Raw genomic sequence first — 18,760 nt, forward strand, 5'->3', positions numbered from 1 at the left:
TGTAGACACTAGCCACGACAAAGTAAAAATGTTGGATGATGTTCAATTCGTACCAGATTTAGGATTCAATTTGTTAAGTGTTGGACAACTAATGGCTGACGGATATTCTCTTTTGTTTGATGATGATGCTTGTGTCATTACAAGTAAGAAGTCTGGCAAAAAAGGTTCATATCACCATGACGCCAAATAAGATGTTTCCGCTGGATGTTTCTGATATGGAAAATGTTTGCCCTTGCTACAAATGCAAAGGATGACTCAAAGTTGTGGCATTTGAGGTACGGTCATCTCAATATAAAGGGCCTGAAATTGCTAGGTGATAAAGGTATGGTTCTTGGATTACCGAAAATTAGCTCTCTTGATTTATGTGAAGGGTGCATTTATGGGAAACAAACTAGGAAATCTTTTCCTGTTGGAAAAGCATAGAGGGCTTCAAAATGTTTAGAATTAATACATGCTGACTTATGTGGTCCTATGCAGACTAAGTCCTTAGGTGGAAGTCGTTATTTCTGGTTGTTTACTGACGATTATAGTCGCATGAGTTGGGTGTATTTTCTGGAGAGCAAGTCTGAAACATTTGAAAAGTTTCAGAAATTTAAAGCTTTGGTGGAAAACCAAAGTAGCTGCAGTATCAAAGTTCTTCGCACAGATAGTCCAACGAATTCAATTTGTTTTGTGAAACAAATGGCATCCATAGGGAGTTAACAACTCCTTATACCCCAGAGCAAAATGGTGTTGCTGAACGGAAGAACCGGACTGTGGTGGAGATGGCAAGGAGCATGTTGCAAGCAAAGGAACTCGCAAATCAGTTCTGGGCAGAAGCTGTGGCAGCATCTATTTACTTGTTGAATCTTTCACCAACAAAAGTTGTTATGAATAAAACTCCTTATGAAGCTTGGCATTGTAGGAAACCAAATGTAAGTCATTTACGGGTTTTTGGGTGTGTTGCTTATGCTTTGGTAAGTTCACAAGCTCGTCAAAAGCTTGATGAAAAATCTGAAAAATGCATTTTTGTTGGCTATTGTACTCACTCCAAAGCATATAGATTGTATAACCCTTTTAATGGCAAGATCTCAGTTAGAAGAGATGTAATATTTGATGAAAATGCAAGTTGGGATTGGAGTGAAAAGCTGGTGCGACAAGAAACTCCTATGCCTCTTGGAATCACTGAAGAAGAAGAAAAAGGGTCAACCCCTGCAAGTTCACTTTCAGGTTCTTCCATGGAGTTACCAACCTCACCGATTTCAGCAACTCATGAAGAGTCTTCAGATGGGATAGTTCCATTAAGAAGATCAACAAGGCTTAGAACGCCAAATCCCAAGTATGCTAATAACTTTTATGCGACTTGTCAATTTGCTTTTTCTGTTTCAGATCCCTTAAATTATGAAGAAGCTGCAGAAAAAGAAGAATGGAGGAAAGCAATGGTGGAGGAAATGAAATCCATTGAAAAGAATGGAACATGGGAAATGATGGAGTTACCAAAAGGGAAAAATGCAATTGGTCTGAAGTGGGTGTTTAAAACAAAATTTGCTGCAGATGGTAGCCTACAAAAGCACAAAGCTCGTCTTGTGGCAAAAGGCTATGCACAGCAGTATGGTGTTGATTTTGAAGAAACATTTTCTCCGGTAGCTCGATTTGAAACAGTGAGGCTGGTTCTAGCATTGGCTGCACAGTTGAAATGGCCAGTTTACCAATTTGATGTCAAGTCGGCATTTCTCAATGGAGACTTACAAGAAGAAGTCTATGTAACTCAACCTGAAGGTTTCATAAAGGAAGGCAATGAAACAAAGGTGTTCAAGCTGAAAAAGGCATTGTATGGCTTGAAACAAGCCCCTCGAGCGTGGTATAGCAAGATCGATGGTTACTTCCAGAAAAATGGATACATGAGAAGTGAGAATGAACCCACATTATATGTGAAGAAGGAAGGTAATGATTTCATCATTGTATGCCTTTAAGTTGATGATATCATTTACAGTAGCTCTTCTAATTCTCTTGTGGATAATTTCAAGTCTCAAATGATGAATGAGTTTGAGATGTCGGATATGGGGTTATTGCATTATTTTCTGGGCCTTGAAGTCCACCAAACTGAGGATGGAATATTTCTTTTACAAAGGAAATATGGCAGAGACCTTCTCAATAAATTTGGCATGCTCAATTGCAAGCCTGCGGCTACACCAATGATTATAAATGAAAAATTGCAGCAGGTGAATGAAGAAGAGTTAGCAGATGCAAGGAGGTTCAGAAGCTTGGTTGGAGGTCTAATATATTTGACGCACACTAGACCTGATATTGCATTTTTTGTTGGTGTTGTTTCAAGGTTTATGCAGCAACCTTCAAAGGTACATTATGGAGCAGCAAAGAGAATCTTGCGGTACATTGCTGGAACTTTGGACTATGGCATTTGGTACTCAAATACCAATAATTTCAGATTGTGTGGGTACACAGATAGCGATTATGGAAGTTCATTGGATGACAGACGAAGTGTTTCAGCAAACGTTTTCACTCTAGGCTCAGGTGCGGTGACTTGGAGTTCAAAGAAGCAAGCTACAGCTACATTGTCAACCTCAGAAGCTGAGTATATTGCAGCAACTTCAGCAGCTTGTCAAGCTGTCTGGCTAAGAAGAGTATTAGCAGACCTTCAACAAGTGCAGAAGGGTGCAACAGAGATATTTTGTGACAATAAAGCAACTATCTCCATGACCAAGAATCCAACATTCCATAGCAGGACAAAGCATATTGATATCCGTTACCATTTTATTCGTGATTTGGTAGCAAAGGAGGAAATATTGTTGGAGTATTGCAAGACACAAGACCAGCTGGCAGATGTACTTACCAAGGCTTTATCTAAAGAGAAATTTTGCTATTTCAGAGGATTATTTGGTGTCTGTAGTTTTGAATCAAGAGGGAATGTTGAAAAGTGATTCAAAACAAAGTAGGAACACGTACATTAGGACATGGATAGTTTGGTTGAACTAGTCTTCTGCATTCTGTTAGGTAGTTTCCTAGTGTTGCTGAAACAGTGTTTTAGTGGGGTTATAGGACCTATATTTTAGGATTAGTTATTTATCACTTAGCCTATATATCATGTGGGCATATTTTGTTATTTTGTAACTTCCAATTAATCATAAATTGAAAGAAGTCGCAGTTTTCCTTCTCTTTTTTATTGTTTCCAGATTTCTCTGTACTTCTTCTCCAACAAAATTTGCAGTTTTTTAAACATAAAACTGTTAACAATACTCTTGTTTGAAAAATTGCAGGGGACAATGTTAATGAGGTAACAGCAGCAATCAAATATACTTCCGTGAAATTGGTGTTGTCGGAAGCAAACTTGACAACTATAGAGTAGAGGCTGTGAGAGCAGATTCTTCGATGAACAATGCGAGAGCAGCAGTATGCACAGAATCTGCGGGTATAAACAAATTGTTCTTGTAATACGTTGTCGTTGATGTTGCACGATGATATAATGTCATGCCAATTTTTACAAACCCGCGAAGCAATTGCTCTGTATCTGAGATTGAGAGAAGAGAGGATTAGGTGAAGGATGTCATCTGGTAATAATGCATTACTACTATTGCTGGTGTAGCTATGCAAATTGCAAAAAGTAATGGAGGCCATGAGTGCAAAAACTGATCTTACACTTTGTTAAATTGTAGGGTTAACAGAATAATTTTATAATACTTGAAATATATATTTTTTTAGGAAAAAAGGACAAATATATCTCCGAATTATCGTAAATGGTATGTAGATACCCTCCGTCATACTTTTGGTGCCTCTGTCGTCCAAAAACTAGAGCATATATGTCTTTCACTCTAATAGAAGACTAAATAGGAACACGTGGCACAATTTTATCCGTCGATCCGATATTAAATAAATGGCGGATCGATAGATAAGATTATGATGCGTGTATGTTTGTTAGTATAAAGGGTATATATGCTCTAGTATTTGGACGGCAGGGGCACCAATGTCCCAAAAGTATGACGGAGGATATCTCTGCATACTATTTTCGATAGTTTGGGAGTATATTTGTTTTTTTTTCCTTTTTTTATCAATTAAAATTTTGATTGGTATTAAGTATTCCCTAACTATATAAAAACTCCTTAAAAAGTGTGTTATGAGGCAATAATGTTAAGAGTTTGATTACTTCAAGAACAGGGTTTCTTTTCCTATGAAAATTAGGAGGATCTCTTATCTCAATTGTATTACACGTATAATTAGGAGAGAGTTTTTAAAGGAAATAAAAACCATACCATAAATATTGAGATAAGTGTCAAAAACACACTTAAATTTTATTTTTATTATATTTTTGAGTTTTATACCTAAACTATTGGGAGTGTGAGTTTCATATCTAAACTATCACTTATTAGTTTAAGAAACATAATTATTTTTTTTATAATTATTGTCCCAAATTTAAATTTTATTTTAACAACTTGTTGGTTTTCTTATTCATTGTATTCATCAGCATAAATCACATAGAAAAACAACATAAAATCCTTCGTTATTATCAAAATATATCACCACTAAAATAATAATAATACCACACACCTACCTCGACAATGTCCATAATTTAATTTGCTTAATGAACTCTCTCTCTCTGTGTCTCTCTTCCAATTCCTCTATAAATACACAAGACATTATTAATCTTATATTTCCAAAGCATATATTATATTTGTAATTATAGAGAGAGAGAGGAAAAAAATGAGTGGTGTTGGTGTGGAGTCGATGGCACGATTAAATGGCGTAGCACGATGTGTTGGGATCGAAAATAACAAAGTGTCATGCAGAAGTATGGAGTCGATGGCACAATCAAACGATTGTGGGGGAATTGAATTTCAAATGCCATTGCATTACCCAAAATATACAAAGGCTGAGTATGAGAGTATGGCAGAATGGAAGGTGGATTGTTTGCTTACTCAATATGGACTTCCAATTCATGGTGATGTAAACCATAAGAGGAAGTTTGCCATGGGAGCTTTTCTTTGGACCTATTAATTTCTTAGTATCATCGTACTCATTGTACTTTTGATATTATGAGTTCGAATTTTTATTTGATGATATTTTACTATGTTTTTACACACATATATATTATGTTTCATGTCGAAAGTGTTGAGTTCAGTTAAATCCATAGTACATAGCTTGCATCAGCCTCTGATCGACTCTTGACATTTTGAGCTACAACACATTTGTTGACCTCAAAATTCTTCTCCTAACATTAACAAGATGTGATGTTATATATTTTTACAAGCGATCGAACAATACATTTCTATTGCTTTCATCTCAAACTATATATAGTTGAAAACTTATTTATTCGTTTTGATAGACATAAATAAGATAAGAGTAACCGATGGGAGAAGAATGGATGAGAGGATATAGATGGAATTGGGGATGAGAAGCATAGGTTTTGCCTAAGTATAATCACAATATGCATAACCCTTTCTTTCTGATCCCGAGTCCTTTTTAACCCATTGCTAATTGGGTCTGAATCACAAATCAACCTTTGTGAAGACCTTCTGGTCCTATTACCTTTTCTTGACCCAATAGCTACTTTCATAACAGTTCTCGTTTAGAGAAGATTACCGCCCAACACCTTTGGGCCATGTAGTTTACAAAATATGTACGCAGATACTGTATACTTTATACCAATATATCTATAATATATATGCCTTACACAAATAAATTGGAATCATGCTCATTACTAATAACACAAGGCTATTTCATCCTTAATTATAAACAAATGAAACTATATACATTAATACACTACTATGTATTCAATCTAAATTTTTGATTGAAATTGTTCCCTTTCCTTGAAAGGAAGCGTTGGCGTAGCTACTACAGTTGTTAGTTGTTGTCATGTGATCAGGAGGTCACAGGTTTGAACTGTGGAAATAATGTATTGTAGAAATGCAGGATAAGACTGTGTACAATAGATCCTTACGATCCGACTCTTACTTTACACGCATGGTTATCCCTTTCCATATGTAACAGCTAATTGGCTATCTAAATAGCCAATTTTCAATCTTGGAACAGACATCTTGTTCTTATCTTGCATTCTATTCCTGTAAACGTTAACGATCAAAGCTATCGCAGCAATTCTTGTCGTACGATACCAATTCCATGGATTAAATAAACTTTTTATGCAAATGACCAAAAAACTTGAACTTTTCTTCTTTTCTTTCTCATCTTTACTCTGTTTCTGTTCTGTTTTTGCCAAATTCTCAGAACATGATAATGCATCTTTAATTCCTTTGCCAAAATATTCTTTTAGCTCCTCAATCACTTCTAGTTTATTTCCCCATGTTGGATACTTGTTTAATTTGTCTATCAGTACCATTCTACTTGCTTCCAAACGGACAAGCGCGCCATTGTGATGTCTCTGCTGCCGAGACTCTGATGCCTGCGTTGCACAAGTAAAAATTAATTGGTTACCATACCATAGTGGCGCATGCAGGATTTTACGCAAGCAGTGTTGATCTATTTGTCCCAAAGTTGATGGTATTTACTTACTAAAAGATAGCTCATGTAAATAGATAGTGAATATACTTTATTTACTTGCATATTTAACATAATGTTTTACATGGAATTAAAATTTGTTTATGGTTAGACAGAGACGGAGCTAAAATTTTAATTTTATAGGTTCTACATTCTAGGATAGTGACATCAGGTGTTAATAACTAGGTTTTGAGTTTAACTTTTGTATTTATTAAGTGGATTTCTTAATATGAATATAGAGTTAAAACTAAGATTATTGTGTTCGACTTAGCATATACCTAACCTTCTAGCTCCGTCCCATAACATGAGAACATTCATTTTGATAAATTGGTGATCGCTATAAGACTCAAACCCATGAAGACTTATATATTGAGTCGTGTATGACCATCTCAGCTAAAATCATAAATCGTTAGTAATTGATTATGTCACTCATTCATTTAGAATAAATAAACAAAAATTTAAAAACGAAAGGAACTAATTAGTAAAACCTGGTAGAACTGGAGCATGTTCTGAAGATCCTTTAATGAGTCTTGAATGCCAATCAATTTCTCCTTATCTTCCATTGTGAGTTCTTCGATTCCGCAATAACGACCATGTTCAGCACAGTGTGTACAGAAATTAATTTCTTCGCGACGAATTCTATCACTAATCTCATCATATAAAACCTCTGTTCTCTCACTAAGATTATGCAAATCTTTATAACTATTATTCATCTTCATATATCATATAGTAAAAATGCAGCATTAATCAATTCATTTTATACTTGAAAAGGTTACCTTGCCTTTACTTTTTAAAATTCTGTTTATTTCATGTTTTCTTTTTTGGTTGGGAAATTTTAGAGATCACTTGGAATGTAAGGTATAGCTCTGTTCTTACTTTAGTGGTCTGGATTTGGTGTCCTTTAGCCTAATCATTTTGTGTTTTCTTCGTCTCAATTTGGTTGTCTTACTTTCTTAATTTTAACTTTTCATTAAAACCATATAATTAAAGTACAATACATTTGACATATCTTTAATTTAAGATTACGAAATTCAAAAGTTTTTAAAATTTTATTTAACTTTGTGTCAAGTTAAAATAGGACAAACAAATTGAAACGGAGAGAATCGCATTGTTGTCTTCTTCTTCTTTTTTGCATGTGGTAATCCTTTCATAGCAAGTTTTGTCTGCTGCTGAAACCTTTAGCTGTTCACTGTCCCACACGTTCTCGTATTCGTACTCAATATTTTGTAAAGGGACAGGGGTATGGATTCCGCTGAACTCAGTAGTTTTAATCCAAAATTTACTTTTGTATTATGAAATTTATCAAATATGCATGTACAAATTATTAATTTAAAATTAAATAATTTTGAATGACTAAAATTTTGAATTTATAAGCTTCAAATTGTGGTCTATCTTTGTCATTTACATATGCAATAGTTTTGGCTCAAACTAATCTTGATTTTAAAAACATATTTAATATGTACAAATTATAAATTCATAAGAGCAAAAACAACTAAATAACTACGTGTAAATTTCAAACGAGTCGAAATCAATTATATGAATCTTCATCATCGAAAGGTTTACTAACGTCTTAATTAACTAAAGTTAGGCTTGCTTGCTGTTTTTTCTTTATCGCAGTTTCACATTATATACTATAGTATATTACAAAAAGAAAATAAATAGAAGTTTGGATTGTAGTTGCAGAATTAGTAACAAGAAAAAGAAAATGGAAATCATTGCCAAATGTGACTCACGTTGGTAAAAAAAAAAAAGTGGATTCTTTGACAACTTATCAGATAAAGAATTTGATTTTCATCTCTTTTCACTCACTTTTTAACTGTCATCAAGCTCAGGATCCAAGCAAAGGATCAACAACACTAATACTCCTAGACATTCAATCATGTAAGCAATGATCCTTTGGGAGACATCCGAAATAATTGGAACGATACAAAGAAGAGAAAAGTCAGGCAATGAATAAAACCCCAACGCGCTAGATGGTTAAGTACCCGAAGAATCGGACCATAGTAACAAGAGAACCTAGGTTTGAATTCCAGCAAAGACAAGCTAGGTGATTTCTGCTGAAACTTTGGTTGTAGATGCACACAAACTAACTCGGACATATTACCGAATACACTCAAAAAAATGGAGGGAAGCAATTATATCCAGGCTGAACTATAGTTATCCGTAATAATAAACACGATAGAATTTACAAAAGGCTTTTGAAGTATGGAAATATTTACACTAATAGATCGTCGAACCAAAAGAAACAATCCAAAACCAGATAAATACGCTTCCCACACATGTTCAAAATTCAAATATTAGCATTCATACATAAAGAAATTCAAAGCATCATCGTTCTTCCTGTAGAGGAGCAACGCCTAATGCTATTCTACACATTGTTAATGGAGAATAGAGAAAACAAAACATTTGAAATTTGTTTTTGTTTATATCAATTCAAGCCATCATAAGGTTAAATGTTTTAACCCATGGCATACTTCTGGGTCCAACTCCTGGCAGTTCCTTCGTATTTAGACTTGTCTGTCTTGTACATGTGAGCAATCTCAGGAACCAATGGGTCATCGGGGTTTGGGTCCGTCAAAAGCGAGCAAATTGAAAGCAAAACCTGAAATGTAATCCAGAATCCTTTCCCACCTTAAGAAACATAAATAACACAACATGCTTCGCGAAACACAAACCAGTTTTGACTGGTCTTGGAAAGCCATTTAACAGAATTCATAATTTCAGAAAAAACAAATGATGCTACTAGCAGAGAATCGGGGACAAGATCTTATCCTATGCAACCGAAATCAAAGTGTTTTAAGGACACATTAGACGGTTAAAATGTTTTCATCATTGCTCCCTAAAGCTATTAAGGAATAATATTAGGTCACCCATTATCTATGATGCCCAATTAAATGATCTTTCCCTTTTAAAGCGTCGATAAAGTTTCAGTAGCTATCCTTCAGATTATACACAATTAGCTAATGAATCAAAATTGATTTGAAAAGGCCCAAGCCTCGGAATAGGTATGTTTTCATAGCTTGTATTATTTCTCAGCAGATAAAGGTAAAAAAGGACCTTGGAAATAGTTAAGGCAGGGCTCCACTGCTCCTTCAGTATGTCCAAGCATATACTCCCATTACTATTGATATTTGGATGGAAAACTTTTGTCCTAAAAGCAACCTGCAAGGATTTAACGAATAAATGTTACACAATAAAGTCTAGAGGGAAACTGTAGTTAATAAACTGATGCACATGAATTTACATGTTCAGGTTCACCAACTAAAGGTTTACAAGAGAAACAGTTTGTTTGACATGAAAATTTTTCAAATACCCCTATCAACAACCATGCCTCAATATAGACTAGTGTGGTCGCCATCAATAACCACTTGCTCCAAATAGATCTATGTATTTCTTTTTCCAATTTCTTTCTTGTGTGTGAGTATCAGTATGTGTGTATAAAACATACATGAGTCATGTAGATCCACCTAGCCTAGTTGATATTGATCATGATCAGCAAATCCGCACATTTGAAGTCTTGTCGATGATTTTTTTCAGCAAGAAATCCGTGATTTGAACGAGACTGACCAACTTGAGTCTAAAGAAGCTGAACTCTCAACCCTCCCTAAAGAGAATCCTATTCATTCTTTCTATAAATGATGTAAAAGTATGGATAGTCCAAGGCACTATTAAAAATAAAAATTGGGAGATGAAATCGTAATTCCTCCTTAATCACCTTATCTGGACCAAAAGGTACAAAGACAAACATTGTGTGACATGCTGATATAAGTAGCATAACACCAACCATTCAAAATACATACTCGTACTTTTATCTGTGCGTTAGACTAAAATCTTGAAAATTTGTTTCTCATGCAAGGTGGCAGTCCAACAAACAAGCATAGAAAATAAAGCCAGAGAAGGATTCACTACTGACACATGATCAGGTAACAGCAAAAATCAACTTCTCTTCTTGGTCGCAATGCCTCAAAAGTATGCACCACAACTACAAGCTCATTACTAGGAGATCCATATGAACATCATTAAAAATTACTCCAATAGAAAACAGTCAAAAAAACAAGAAAACTATGTTCCAATATGCAAAACCAAATAATAAGGCATCTGCAAATAGAATAGTCATCAGCAGAGACATCATTAACTCAAAGTAATTCGCAGCTGTAAGATACCTTAGGAGGTTTGAATGGATAATCCGGAGGAAAATGGATAGTGACCAAAAAAACACCCCCAGCATAAGGGCTATCAGAGGGCCCCATTATTGTAGCCTGCCAGTGAAACATGTCCTCTCCAACAGGGCCTGTTAGTTGTTAGGAAGTCAATGCCAAAGAATAACAGATAATATAGCATGTAGATCTTTTACAGATGCAAGAATATGTGCGCGACATCTAGATGAAGAATAGTGAAAATGCCCTCTCACAATAATTCAAACTAGTATTGTCAAATCCAGATGTATATCATGTATCAAGATAGTCAAGCATGGATCATATTATACACAGAAGCTAATTAAAAGAAATGCACATAAACTATCATGTTTATAAATAATCCTCCAGTCATAAAAATAAGCTAGAGATCCTCTTTTTAAAAGGTAAGATAGCTACAACTTTTTATTTGATGACCAGGTAAACCGTTAAGGGCCAATCACTGCAACCTTCAAAACTCGGGGATAATGCAATGGCCCCTCTATCCTTAAAAAGGTAACATAGCTACATTACTACTCCCCATGTCCCATATTAGTTGAATACTTGCCTTTTTACACGCATGTTAAGAAATCATAAATAAGAAGATAATTTTACTAATTCACCCCTTAAAACTTAAAAGGTTAAGGCTCCAAGGTTTCAATCGTCTATTTTGTGCATCACAGAAGACTTAAGTGGCTATTCAAATTTCAATGCAAATGCCATTTGTGCTATGCACAATAGAGGGAAATGAATGAAGTGATAATTGTCAAAGAAAAACATTTTAGACAAAGAGCTAACATGAACAAAACATAGCAAACCCATGTGTCAAATGTGTTACCAGAGTTACTCTGTATGTGAATTAATCCAGCTGTGCAAGGCAGGACAAACATTACTCACAAATATCAAATCAAGCTACGCATTTGACCAGTCATCAAATCTAGCTATATATCTTTGACTTCACAATGAACCATTAGAATAATCAAGCAAATCATAACCCTAAAATCAAACAAAAAATCATCTCAACCAAGGTAAAAAAAAATTGAAATTTGAGTTTCTAAACCATGGATCAACCACCAAACAAGGTAAAAATCAAAACTTAACACAAATATATGAGCATAAAAAAAAAGTCAAATGACAAATTAGAACAAGAGGAAATAAAAGGATACACACCAGCGCTGCATGAAGTAGGAGGATCTTTCTGGAGATCCTTCAGCTCCTTCAATATTCGTTTCGAAGCCATCAAAATCCAAACAAATCTGAATCTAATCTCACCCAAAAAAAAAAAACACTAAATCAAAATTCAACACAAAACAACAAGAAATCCTGATAAACATATACAGATAAAGGCATGAATTACCTGATCAGAAAATCGGAAAAGCTGCTGAATCTTTACACGAAACTAGTAGATGAAATTGGGTTGAGGAATATATCACTTTTTTTTTCTTTTTATTTGCAGCTGTTTTCTTCGTTTTTTTTCTCTTTATTATATTCAATGGTTCTGGCTGCCCCTAGTTTGAGCCCCACCGGAAGTACTGTGTGATTGGGATTTTGGGGCGCTTCTAATGGCCCCACACTTCAGTGTTATCCATAATTTACATATTTTTAGGGGTTCGCGAACAAAGTTATTTCGAAATTATAATTGTTAAATTAATTTATTTTATGTCAGTGGTGAGATAGAATGATATCAAGTTAGAAGGAATAAGGTGTGATATTCAAAAATAAGTTTTATTCTATTTAGTTGAAGCTATAAGTCTATCACATGTTTTTTTTTTAGGTAACTAACGTTTTTATTAATCACCTGTGAAAGCATTACAAAATAGTTGTCCAACTCAGTCAGCTTAGTCTATCCAGCAATCACATTACACCTCTAACTCAAAGCCTAACAACATCTCCTAGTTACAATAACCATGTTTGTATAAGGGGCATAACTCTTGGGGTAGCTCTAACATTGCAAATATAAGCTACTCTTCTTACAATCTGATCAGGCTCTATAGCTTTTCGTTCAAACACCCTTTGATTTCTTTCATTCCAAAGTGCATAGACTTATATTTTTTATCAAACAGAGTATAATTTTAATTCCAAATGTAATTTTGACATATCTCACCTAATCCTACTAAGGTTGGATTTTTTTAAAAATTGCAAACCCAACCTCTAGAGATTGATTTTTGCGGGGGAAAAAATATTTTTTTAAAGAAAAGGACCTCGAGAGGTCGATTTGCATTTTCTCAATCTTTTTTATGTTGAATCGTCAACTATTAAAGGTCAGGTTTTTAAAATAATTGATCGTAAGACCCGATTCAAACTCAAGATCCAATCCAACCATAATGCAGGACTCGAGACCTAACCCTAATCTTGATCCAAAACTCAATTTTTAACCTCGACTCGATCGTGACTTGTGATTTGATATTTTGGGACCCAACACTAGATTTTCGATCCTAACCTGGGACCCCAAGCTCCAATTTTGACTCGGAATCTAAGACTCGAGCCTTAAGATACGATCCCCGACCCTTACTTGGGATTCGAGCATAAACTTGATCCTTACTAGAGAATTGAGAACTAAGCCTATCTTGTAACTCGAGATCTAATCCTGACCTTGACCCGAGACTTGATTTCAACCCAACCTTAAATCGAGACTAGAGATTCAAAAACTTGAGACCAAATATCGCGATCCGAGCTCAACCCACAAAAAAAATAATTAAAGTGAATCTACTAAATTCAAATTAATGTAAATCTTAAATATGGGCTAGAATTGCATTGGTGTTGAGCTAAGTAGTATTAGAGATTGTTTAGTATAGTGTATTAGATGAAATAATGCATGTATTACTTTTGTGTATTAGTAGTACCTTGTTTGATATATTTTTCAGCCAATGTAAGTATTAGTTATACACTCTATTGTGTATCGAAGTGTGTATTACTAATATATGAAAATTCATGATTTTAGTAATGCATGGAGTTTTATCCTTCGGGGTGGCCCAGTGGTTTGAGCTTGGGACTTCCATGTTGGAGGTCTCAACTTCGAAAGCAAGAGGTTTGCCTTCTGGGTCAAGCTCATCGCATCGAGCTTGCCTAGTGCGGGTTACTTCTCTTATGTAATTTGTGAGCTATTGCATAAGAGCGGGGAGTTTACCTTGTGCGCACCCAAAGAGTAGCGATTGCGGGTTTTCCTCGTCATAAAAAAAAACAAAGTAATGCGGGAAGTTTTGGTACATGTATTAGCATGATTAAATACTTAATTGTCCCTCAAAAGTCAAAACATTGTTTACATCTTCCACTATGTTTGTGAGGGTAAATTAGCAATTAAGTCATAATAACTATAATAATTAGTCAAAATAACAACACTTTAAAATATTTATTTAAAATGGCAGAATGACAATATTTTGATAAAATAATATGTATTCAGATTTTAGTATTTTAAATTAATTTTATTTATGGAAAGAGTCCTACATTGGACCAAAATATACACCAATAAGCGTTTAAAGTTTTAAAAAAAACCATTAAACTTTTTTCAACAAAGTTCACGTTTCTTCCCCAAATTTCACATTTCTTCCCCACATTTCACGTTGCAAGTTTAGCTTTCTGCTAAATTGTTGTTCATCAAGAAATTTTATTTATTGTTAAACGAAATCTCTTTATTAATTCAAGAAGATTTCTCGGTTGGCAAGGTAATTTTCATCATCCATTTTGATTTTTTTGATTTGATGTTTAAAGCACCGATTCTATACCTTACGGATTTCCAGTCGAATTTTCCAATTTTGATGTGATTTTGTTTGAATATTCATCATATATTTATGATTTTCAATTTTTTTTGTGATTTTATTTTAATTTTTCAGATTTTGTAGATTCTAGAAACTCATATATATGTTTATTTTGTTTGATATTTTATACATTTTAATATTTGATAATATCAAATTTCCCTTTAGGGTTTTAGATTTTGGGGAAAGCATCTGATTATCTACAATAATTGCAGATCACATTACAACTACGGCAGATCAGATCACTATCGATGTCCAGTTTGGTACGAGTGAAGAAAGAATTATGCATGATCAGCCCATCATCAATAATGAACAGACACCGTTACCTACACGTAGAAATAGACGTCTAGGTCCTTATAATATATCTCCGTATCTGACCAATTTTGGATCATCTGCTGGTATAGTATTCTAATTTTTTAACTTTTTTTAATGTAATCATTTTTTTGATTGCTAGTGTTAGTGTGTTTTAATTTATTATTTTGTAACCATTTCAGGTAGTTCATCAAGTCAGCCCTCTATTTTTTAACTGAAATTATGATATACCTTTGTGGGATGCGTTTCGTTCATGGGTCCGAGATGGCTTGCTTACAAAGCACGATAAAAAGTAAGTAGTTGAGAAATAATTACAACATATTTTTACAACATAACTATTTCAATTTTTGTATTCGGTAAAATGTTTGTTCAGATTTTAGTTTTTGTATTCGGTAAAATGTTTGTTCAGGTAAAATGTTTACAACATAACTATATCTGGGTTATCTTGATAAATTTTGTATTTCATTGTTGGAATTAGTAATTATATTTAATGAATTGTATATTTTTTCAATTTTATTCTGTTTTTAGGAAGCATGATCAAGACCATTACAAGAAACATCTAGCTGACTTCCCTGTGGCCATAAATCTTGGCGTTCTCCTAATAAACAATAAGAACTGGTTCTATAATCTGTATTTCGAACGACAGTTATTGAACAATTCGGTAATAATTATTTATCTTCATCTTTACTAACAATGTTGATTAGTAGTTACATTGTTTATACCTTTGTTTTTAAATTTGTCAGCATATCGATGTGATTTTCTATTATCTCCGTAAAAAAGCTAAGTATGAAGTTGGAAGCAGCTACAAATACACAACTGTAGATTGTGTATTTAGTTCAAAGATTTCTTCTATTTGAAAAAAATATTTGGATTTAGACAGTTATGTTAGTTGTGCTGATGAAGAGCATGTCATTGGTGAATACATTAAAGGGTATAGAATGCATGCTGCTATCCCTTGGCATATGGTTGATCATGTTTTTGTTCCTGTCCATGTTAAGGATGAATTCCATTGGGTATTGGTTGTGATTTCACTTAATGATAAACGTATCAACGTTTATGACTCATATAGAGCAGCAGACCATGATGCAGCTATCAAGACATAGATAGTTAAGCTGTCTCAGTTGATCCCTTTAAAAGTGAATGACTATTACAAGAATAAAGGAATTGATGTATCGCAAGCTCAAGAAGAGAATGAGTTCTTTGATATAGTCTTCATTGATAATGTTCCTCAACAGACACATGGGACTTTGTAAGTTTGTGTATTTTTTTGAATTTACCATTATCAAATCATCAATTTTATATTGTTTACTTTTAATGTGTTGTATTGTAGGGATTGAGGTATTTATATGCTAGCTTTTGCCGAATACCTATCATACGAACAAGGGATTCCAGCGGGTAATTTGGATGCATCATTTTTACGGTCAAGATACGCAACACTTCTTTGAAATTATGGCCAACAAAAGAATGATGCTGGAGCAATAAGTGACAATGAAGCACCTCCGCGACATAGCAGGCTTAATGTAGCATTAGAGGATAATGATACAATTCAAATAGACTAGTCATTGTCTATTTTTTGGTGTGTTAATATACATTAGTTTTTGTATTGCTATGGAACCCTTCTAAAGTTTTTCAATCCTGATTTTATTAATGTAAAAACTCTTGAAGTTTTGGTTCAATCTTCTTAGTTAATATAATTTTAATATTTTGAAGTTCAAGTTTTATATTCATGTGTATATTGTACAGGTTTTAATCATTTTGCAGGTATATATCCTGCATACTTTGGTTACAAAATAGTATGGAACACAAAACATCAAAAAATGAAAAATTCAATATTTAATTGTATCCAAAATTCATCACAAAATTTTTACGATTCTATCCCTATGTTGTTACTAATTACATTAACTTTCTGGGATACAAAATAGTTTATGTATTTTTTTTTTAAAAAACAACAGCTTCCAAACTAAAAAAAAAATATACAATTTCATGTTGTTAATATGTACACGTATAATGGGATACAAAAAGATTGTATGCATTCAAATAAAAAGAAAACATATATGAAACTAAAAAAAATCAAGCACTTTCAAGTGTTATGCATCATATATTGGATACAAAATATCCAATATATGATGTTTTGGATACTAACTGATATTGAAATACATCATGAATTTTTGTAAAATAAACTTATTCAGAGAAATAGTAAGTACAATTTTTAAGTCAAATAATAATAATAAAACAACACTTGATATTGAAATACAAATACAATAATTTAGTTTGAATACAAATTATTGTATTTGTTATGTTTTTCGCCCAAAAATGTATTTTCAGTATTATTTTATTTTTACTACTAATTTGTATTTATATTTTTTTTGTGATAAATACAATTTTACACATACAATTTAAAGTAAATACACGTTAAATACAACAAATATAAAATAAAGTAATAGCATGGATATGAATACATTTCGAGTGAAAACATATACAAAAGAGAACCAGGATAGTAAATATATAAAACAGAGGGCATTAGAATTTGGGAAACAATTCCACTCTAATAAGATATAAAATTGAAGCATTATTAACTAAACAATACGTGGTCCATTCCTACACGAACGCCTATTGTTCCCCTTAAACCCACAAGTACTGCAAGAATTCTTGCTCTTCTTCCCATATAGCTTGATGTACGCCTTGTCACGATACGTCTTGGATGGCCTTCCAGGTAGCTTTTTAAACATAATGGCATACAAAAAAATATTGTATGCATTCTTTATATTCAAATAAAGAAGAAACAACTATGAAACAAAAAAAGCATCAAGCACATTCAAGCCTTATGCATCATATATTGGATACAAAACATATGATTGTTCCTCAACGTGTTCATGTGCTTTGTATGCATAAGGATAATTAATTAAACATAATGGCATACAAAAAAAATATTGTATGCATTCAAATAAAGAACAAACAACTACGAAACTTAAAAAGAATCAAGCACTTTCAAGCCTTATGCATCATATATTGGATACAAAACATATGATTGTTCCTCAGCGTGTTCATGTGCTTTCTACGCATACATTAACAACAGCTTCAAAACTAAAAAATATATAATTTCATATTGTTAATATTTACATTAAACATAATGGGATACAAAAAATTTGTATTCATTCAAATAAAGAACAAACAACTATGAAACTAAAAAAGAATCAAGCACTTTCTAAGCCGTATGCATCATATATTGGATACAAAACATATGATTGTTCCTCAGCGTGTTCATGTGCTTTTTTATGGATTTCAATGGAACTGACGTCGAAATTTCAATAAAAATTTCAAACCATACAAAGATTTCACCGATTCAAAATAAACAACAAAAGATAAATACCTGATGTCTAAATTTCTTGTATTCAATGGAACTGACGAAATTATAGTTGTCGAATTCGAAAACATCCGATTTAAGAATATGCCGAATTCGATTCAAAGAAGCTAGGAATATTATCAATTGAATGATTAGGAAGACAAAACTTTTTTTGCAAATTTTTTGTTTGGAATTATTAAGAACGGAAGAGCAAAAAACGCTCCACAGAAAGAATGGCAACATCCCCGCTTTGCAAAACGTAACTGAAAAGTTTTAAAATCATTTTTTCCTTTTTTGATGTTTTATGTTCCATGTTTTTCTCTATTTTATTATTAAGTATTTGTATTCTTTCAGATTAATCAAAATAAAATAAATACATAAATCATCCTTTTAACAAACTAAAATATTGTCATTTTTAATAAATAGTTAAAATGTTGCTAATGAGTCCCACTAAAGACTTAAATATTGCTGATTTGCTAATTTTCCCCTCTTTGTAAATAAATATATTTGAAAAAAATTATACAATGCATGTTATCTTATTTTTAATATTCCAAATCAAATAATGCAAAAGAAATAACTTTTGCATAATTAATGTGAACATTACTTTTACAAGCATTACTAATACAAACATTATCAGCTCAATCTATTTAATATTATTCTTATATATCCTACCAAATGAGTCATAATGTCATTTAGTT

At 33.1% G+C, this 18,760-nt stretch overlaps 2 protein-coding genes across 2 annotated transcripts; both read right to left on the reverse strand.

Annotated features, from left to right (window-relative positions):
- Window positions 1-5,688: 5,688 nt before the first annotated feature.
- On the reverse strand, window positions 5,689-7,278 carry LOC107060256 (uncharacterized). Its single transcript, XM_015307894.1, has 2 exons — window positions 6,972-7,278; window positions 5,689-6,388 (listed from the first exon to the last, which is right to left on the reverse strand). The coding sequence occupies exons 1-2, from the start codon at window positions 7,200-7,202 to the stop codon at window positions 5,957-5,959; spliced, it is 663 nt and encodes a 220-aa protein (XP_015163380.1). The 5' UTR covers window positions 7,203-7,278; the 3' UTR covers window positions 5,689-5,956.
- A 1,409-nt stretch (window positions 7,279-8,687) lies between these two features.
- On the reverse strand, window positions 8,688-12,129 carry LOC102579292 (ubiquitin-conjugating enzyme E2 10-like). The gene is made up of 5 exons (XM_006345508.2): window positions 12,013-12,129; window positions 11,826-11,917; window positions 10,647-10,774; window positions 9,541-9,645; window positions 8,688-9,085 (listed from the first exon to the last, which is right to left on the reverse strand). The coding sequence occupies exons 2-5, from the start codon at window positions 11,893-11,895 to the stop codon at window positions 8,942-8,944; spliced, it is 447 nt and encodes a 148-aa protein (XP_006345570.1). The 5' UTR covers window positions 11,896-11,917; window positions 12,013-12,129; the 3' UTR covers window positions 8,688-8,941.
- Window positions 12,130-18,760: the final 6,631 nt, after the last annotated feature.

Source organism: Solanum tuberosum, unplaced genomic scaffold, assembly GCF_000226075.1.
Source record: "Solanum tuberosum cultivar DM 1-3 516 R44 unplaced genomic scaffold, SolTub_3.0 scf00069, whole genome shotgun sequence".
In the NCBI taxonomy this organism is placed as follows: Eukaryota; Viridiplantae; Streptophyta; class Magnoliopsida; order Solanales; family Solanaceae; genus Solanum; species Solanum tuberosum.

What these genes read in the sequence shown, in the direction of transcription:
- LOC107060256 (XM_015307894.1), bottom strand. Translation starts at nt 7,202, where the DNA reads ATGAAGATGAATAATAGTTATAAAGATTTGCATAATCTTAGTGAGAGA. An exon ending in ACATGCTCCAGTTCTACCAG is followed by an intron (nt 6,389 to 6,971) that starts GTTTTACTAATT and finishes TGTGCAACGCAG; the next exon opens with GCATCAGAGTCTCGGCAGCA.
- LOC102579292 (XM_006345508.2), bottom strand. Translation starts at nt 11,895, where the DNA reads ATGGCTTCGAAACGAATATTGAAGGAGCTGAAGGATCTCCAGAAAGAT. An exon ending in ATCCATTCAAACCTCCTAAG is followed by an intron (nt 9,646 to 10,646) that starts GTATCTTACAGC and finishes AAATCCTTGCAG; the next exon opens with GTTGCTTTTAGGACAAAAGT. An exon ending in CTGCCTTAACTATTTCCAAG is followed by an intron (nt 9,086 to 9,540) that starts GTCCTTTTTTAC and finishes ATTACATTTCAG; the next exon opens with GTTTTGCTTTCAATTTGCTC.